This window comes from Lacerta agilis, chromosome 1, assembly GCF_009819535.1.
Source record: "Lacerta agilis isolate rLacAgi1 chromosome 1, rLacAgi1.pri, whole genome shotgun sequence".
Lineage (NCBI taxonomy): Eukaryota > Metazoa > Chordata > Lepidosauria > Squamata > Lacertidae > Lacerta > Lacerta agilis.
Window position 1 is genome coordinate 117,859,393 of NC_046312.1, and position 6,387 is coordinate 117,865,779.

General features: G+C 42.9%; 1 protein-coding gene across 1 annotated transcript in view; it reads left to right on the forward strand.

Moving 5' to 3' along the window:
• The window catches only part of MFSD6 (major facilitator superfamily domain containing 6), a 96,835-nt gene extending 93,504 nt beyond the window's left edge, over positions 1 to 3,331 (forward strand). The window contains exon 7 of the mRNA XM_033168748.1: positions 3,254 to 3,331. Coding sequence (XP_033024639.1) covers positions 3,254 to 3,316 — 63 coding nt within the window. The 3' untranslated portion in view covers positions 3,317 to 3,331. The remainder of the gene's footprint in view (positions 1 to 3,253) is intronic.
• The last annotated feature ends 3,056 nt before the right edge of the window (positions 3,332 to 6,387 follow it).

Consider the following 6,387-nt stretch of genomic DNA (forward strand, 5'->3'; position numbering starts at 1 on the left):
TTAAATTGATTGTGTTTATGTTTTTGCTGTGATTTTAATTAGTGTTAGCCGCCCTGAGCCCGGTTTTTGGCTGGGAAGGGCGGGGTATAAATAAAAATTTATTATTATTATTATTATTATTATTATTATTACTACTACTACTACTACTACTACTATATTTGCTGATTGATGTTTGACATTTTATTGGACTCTACTATCTGTCTTTCTGTCTGTCTGTCTGTCTGTCTAAGTGAGTTGTCAGCTAGCAAAGGACAATCTGTCCCATTTGTGGTAGGTTTCCAACTAGCATTTCTTAACTACCACCTTTGGAATTGGAGAAAGCTGCCCATCTACAAACTATTTACTGCTGCCCATTTACAGCATTCCACTAGCCCCCAAATCTACACAACCCATTGTTGAGAGCTATACTTAAGCTATCTATCAGCGATCTCAACCTTGTAATTTCAAATGCTGTTATCATCTGCGTGTATCTTATGGCAAGTGCTACTTTCAAAATCACCAGGGTGGATAGAACATATTCCATCAAACAGGACATCACCTGCAGGTCTTGCAATATAGTTTATATCATTGAATGCAGAAAACCCCAGGATGTCATATCCAGTATATAGGTAAAACGACAACCGACCTACGCACACACTTTAGAAACCACAAATCGGCGATTTCGACCAAAAACAGCAGAGTAACGTGTTGCTAAACACTTTAATTCTGAAAAACACAGCCTGTCAGACTTGTCAGCAATTGCTGTAGAGATGAAAGCAGATCCAATTGTGTTAGCCAAAAGGGAAAGCTTTGGGATGCACATGCTGCTGGACACAGAATGGCCTCAAACAGGGCCGGTCCACCCATAAAGGAAGGTGAGGCAACCACCTCAGGTGGCAGGATCCACAGGGGCAACAGATCTGGCCTGCATTGCCTGCTGCCTCAGTGGCAGCAACAGCTGTGGTGCAGCCCTTGAAGGCTGGATCTCTTCAGCAGTCCCCTGCCCATGCAACCTCTACATCAGCCTCTTGGTGAATAGGAGGCACTGTTGGTCTCCTTCCACCCTTATTCCCAATGTAGATATCCCCCACCCCCAGTTCCTAATATAGATCTTTACTCACTCCTTCTTTCCTGGATGGGGTGGGTGGGTGGGTGGGAAGCATTTTGTATTTTGCCTCTGATGTATCTCCACTGCCATCGTTCAGCCTGGACACGGAGGTCCAGCTCCGAGGGCCTTTCGGCAGTTCCCTCACTGCGAGAAGTGAGGTTACAGGGGCCAGGCATAGGGCCTTCTGGGTAGTGGCGCCCACCCTGTGGAAAGCCCTCCCATCAGATGTCAAGGAAATAAACAACTATCTGACTTTTAGAAGACATCTGAAGGCAGCCCTGTTTAGGGAAATTTTTAATGTTTGATGTTTTATCGCTTTTTTGTTTGTGATCTGCTGTGAGCCGCCCAGAGTGGCTAAGGAGACCAAGCCAGATGGGCGGGGTATAATTGTTGTTGTTGTTGTTGTTGTTGTTGTTGTTGTTGTTGTTGTCAAGGGCGCTTACCCATAGAGGCTAGTGGTGCAGGGCGCCAGGGCACCAAGTTCTGAAGGGCACCAGGGAAGAGGCAGAGGCTGGACGTGGCACCTCCTGGCATCAGCTTGCCGCCCTCACCCACCTCCACCATGCCACATAGGAGCAGTGCCACGCCGGGAGCCTCCGCCTGCCATGGCCACTATGGCACGAAGTGGCTAGCTGAGCCGGAAGGCACCGTGTCCAGCCTCCACCTCTTCCCCACCGGAGGAGCTGGCCTCCAGGCGCTGCCCAACTCCTCCGGCAGCGCTGTCCTCCCTAAAAAAGGTTGGCAACTCTGGGAAACGGGGAGAGGGAGTGCGCTGGAGGGATCTTTGTACCATGGCAACGGATATGCTTAAGACGGCCCTGGTTGTTGTTGTTGTTGTTGTGTCACAATATATTGGACTGGTCAACCTACAGGATTAGAACCAGGATTTGCTTAGCTTTGTTGAATGGAGTACCGGTAAGTTTGTTTTCTGCTGCTCTGAAGGGTAGGACTGGAACCAATGGCTTCAAGTTACAGGAAAGGAGATTCCAACTAAATGTCAGGAAGAACTTTTAGACTGTAAGAGCTGCTTGACAGTGGAATGGACTCCCTCGGGAGTTGGTGGTCTCTCCTTCACTGAACGTTTCTAAGCAAAGGCTGGATGGCCATCTGTCATGGATGCCTTAGCTGGGATTCCTGCATTGCAGGGGGTTGGACTAGATGACCCTGGGGGTCCCTTCCAACTCTGCAGTTCTATGATTCTAAGCCCTTCTGAGCATTCCATCCACCTTGGAAACAGCACCATTTTTTATCAGAGCAACTGATGAAGGTGGAAGCTGAAATGTTTTGCTATAAGAATTTAAAATTTCTGCTCTGTACATTGCTTTGAGAGTCTCTCGGCTCAAAAGTGTTAATTACATACATACATGCTGTATATTCTGGTGTATAAGACTACTTTTTAATCCAGGAAAATCTTCTCAAAAGTCGGGGGTCGTCTTATACGCCGGGTAGAGAATCTGCGGTCGAGTATATCTCAAACTCTATATTTTAACTGGAAAAATTGGGGGTCGTCTTATACGCCCAGTCATCTTATACGCCGGAAAATATACAGGGTTTTTTTTCTTAAAAAATGTTTAGGGGTACTCTCATTTTCCTACTCATATTGAAATACTGACCCTCAATGAGGCCAAACTTAGATTCACAAAATGTTTAGGGGTATGTGTCCCCCTGTGTCGCCCCAGAAAAAAAGCACTGCATATATACATACATACATATATACATAAAATATTTGCACCTAGAAAATCACATGCAGTAAGGGTAGATCTAAACACAAGAAAAACACATGCTAAATCAGAAATTAGATTGTTATAACAAAAGAAAAAACCTCTATGGAAAATCACATTTTAAAATTTCCTGCTCTGTGGTGCCATCTGGTGTTGCATGTTTATAGTGCATTCAAATCGCTGTTTCTGTACTAATGTAGTTGAGCCCTAAGTACTATACAGTTGTGGGCAGAGTGGGGAGGAAAAACCAGTAATGGCACGATTCAGTGGGATTTCCGATATTGGATGCCATGTCATCATTGAAACTTTCCACCAGCTTTCGCAAGTGTTCTTTGTCTTTCTGAGCCCTGAAGAAGTGATAAGAGTCCATGCAGATGATTGCAGATGGCTCAGACATTAAATATGTTGTTTAGCGACTGCTGATATTTCTATTATATGTTTGCAGGGTATGGCTGATTGTGTAACAGGAAGCATGAATCACCTGGATAAAGACAAATCAGCTAGATAAAGAGATAAGTATTGTCTTGGGTATGGGAAAACTGAGATTTTGCAAATTGCCCAATCTGTTTGGTATAATAGGTTAGCACAGACTGTTTTATAAGTTATTTGCATGCACTGTCATATTCAGTATTCTGCTGTTTTGGAATAAAGCCAGCTTGAAGTGTAGCTCTTCTTATTCCTTTTTTTGTTTTTTATTAAGTGATGCTTAAGAACATCTTCCAATGGGCATTCTGTGGGTGGAGAACATGAAGATCATGAGAAATGAGGAAACTGCTGAATCTCTGTGTGGAGCTAGCTGTGTGGTAAACAACAGCCATTTTAGTCACACACACAAAATTGCTAATCATGATCAACTAGTTAGAATAAGCCTATACAGAACTTTGATGTAGGTTTTATCAAGCTCTGTTTTTGAGAAGAGGTCTGTGTTTTTACTGAAACCTTTTTGAGGGAGCATCACTATTACAACACCTACCTTCAGCAGCAAAACCTGCTGATGTGTTAAGCTTTGCATAAGGCTCTGTACAGCAGGGGTATACAACAGTTGATTGACAGATGAGTTGTCCTGCCCACTTCATACTTCTGTTCTGAGCATGCTCAGAGCTCATACTTGTGTTCTGAGCATGCTCAGAGCTGTTTCCTTGAAGGTCACACCTACAAACAGTTCATAGCACAGTTCATATGATACGCAGGCAGGCGGGAGGTTGTGTTTGCTTTGAACAGCTTTCCCCAGATTTTGCTTAGTATTCGCAACAGCGAACACTCTGTGTCTCTTTCTGTACTAAACATTTATTATTTGCTCAATACTTCTGCTTTTATTTTTGCGTAAGGAGGGGATTGGGTGGAGAGACTGTGGGTGACTTTTTGTGTGTGTGTGTGACAGCAGCTTGTGTGGGTCAACAACAATGTGCCAGAGTTTTGGGGAACCATTAGAGTCTCCTTGCTCTATCCTCTAGGGATCAGAAAGCCATATAGGCCAGCAGCGACTATGTTACTTGGACAGGTGGGAAAGAATTGAGATTGGTGAGTGAGAAATTTCTAAGGCTAAGCCATTCATTTGTCCTCCTTGCTATCTGTCTGTTTCCTTGCATTCACTCAGTAAAAAGTGCTGCAGCTGTTAGGTGGGTCATGAGTGGTTGGTGTGAGCAATTCTAGAGTATTTCCCAAAAAAGCGGTATTTATGCAGAGAACTCGTTCCAACAGCCTAACACCCAAACATTAGCAGGGGGCGGGGTGGGGTGTAGGCGGGTTACAAAACAGTAGATATGGGGGCTGATTGAACTTTCAAGTCTCCGAAGCTCCTTCCTCTCCCATAGTTTAAGTTCTTGAGTTCTGAACACTTTGTTACTATCATTTCCAAATGGCTCGGCAGTTAATTTAAAGTTTCCTGTTTGTAGGTCCTTGCCTGTTTCTACGGGTCTCTCTTTATCCCTTTAATAAAAGGGATTCGTCTATAATTTACTCATTGAATATTTTCTCTTAATTGTTCTAGCGACAGTTTCTGTTCCCAGTGGAGCAGTGTGGCGGTGGGCAGGCTAGGCTTTAATTGATTTATTCCATCTGAGTTTTTATGTTCATCCTTACATCCTTTTATGTTACATCCTTACATAGGAGAGGCAGGAACCACAAGCAAGAAACTTGTCACAAAACAGACAAGAGCTTGAGAAAGTCTCAATAGTACTTTTCCTGGATGAGCTAGTGCCACAATCATGTCTTACTGTTATAAGAATTTTAAGGTCATATTAAAAAAAAAGTTCATAACTGTATATATAAACCAGATGTCTGAAACCCCACAGATTAGGTCCTGAACAAATTGACCTCAAAAATATTTCTCTGCAAGGTCAAAGTGGGAAACCTCCCCATTGTCTCTTTCCTCACGAATCCTGTCCTCACAAATCCTGTCTTAAGGGCATGTTCAAAATATGAACAGGGTGTGAGCCTGTGACATGTGACCTAGATTCAGGAATTAATTAGTTATAATAACAAAAGAGTGCCCAAAATCCAAATAATGCAAATCAGGTAACTTGCCAGACAGGAAATAAACAGCGCACTCAGATTTCTGTTGTACACCGCCTTTTCTGTGATGTAGGTATGATGTATCTGGGGGGTGGTCTTGGGCTACACCCCTTCTGTGATGTATGTATGATGTTTCTGGGGGTGGTCTTGGACTCCAGGGCGGGCAATTTAAAATGTCTATATAAGGGCGGGCACACCTTTGTTCTGGGTCCTCCTCCTCTCTCCTGCGTGAGGGGGAGACCCTGTTGCAACAGTAAATAAAGATCAGGCTTAAAGGTAAAGGTAAAGTGACCCCTGACCATCAGGTCCAGTCGGGTCCAACTCTGGGGTTGCTGCGCTCATCTCGCTCTATAGGCCAAGGGAGCCGGCGTTTGTCCGCAGACAGCTTCCGGGTCATGTGGCCAGCATGACAAAGCGTATAGAACAAGTTCTAATAAGTGTTGGAAATGCAGAGAAAAGGAGGGTACATTCTATCATATGTGGTGGGAATGTAAGATTATTAAAAGCTTCTGGGAAATGATTTATAATGAACTGAGGGAAATGTTAAAAATAACTTTTTGTTAGAAAACCAGAAACTTTTTTACTTGGATTGATAGGAACTGAACTCCCTAAAGAACAGAAGAAAATATTTATGTATGCTACAACAGCCACCCGAATACTGTTGGCCCAAAGACAGAAGGAAGACAGGATACCAACAAAAGAAGAATGGCAAATCAAGCTAATGGATTATGCAGAGATGGCAAAACTAACAGCGAAACTCAGAGACTATGATAACGAGAAGTTTAAAAAAGAATGGGAATCCTTCATTGTTTATGTGCAAAAATACTGTAAACAGAATGACACATTTGCAGAATTTTAATTAACGCTTGCAACTAGCAGAAAATTAGAAAAAATTAAGGGAAATAATAATTGGAAAAGTATAAATATGGAAATGCAGAAGAATTTGGTTGAGATAAGAAACCAGAAGAGGGTATGGAGAGGTTCAAAGACTCTCAAAGAGAAGGTTCATGAAAATGTATTTGTATAAATCTAATCTGGTAGAAATGTGAATTAGTTTTTGTTTTT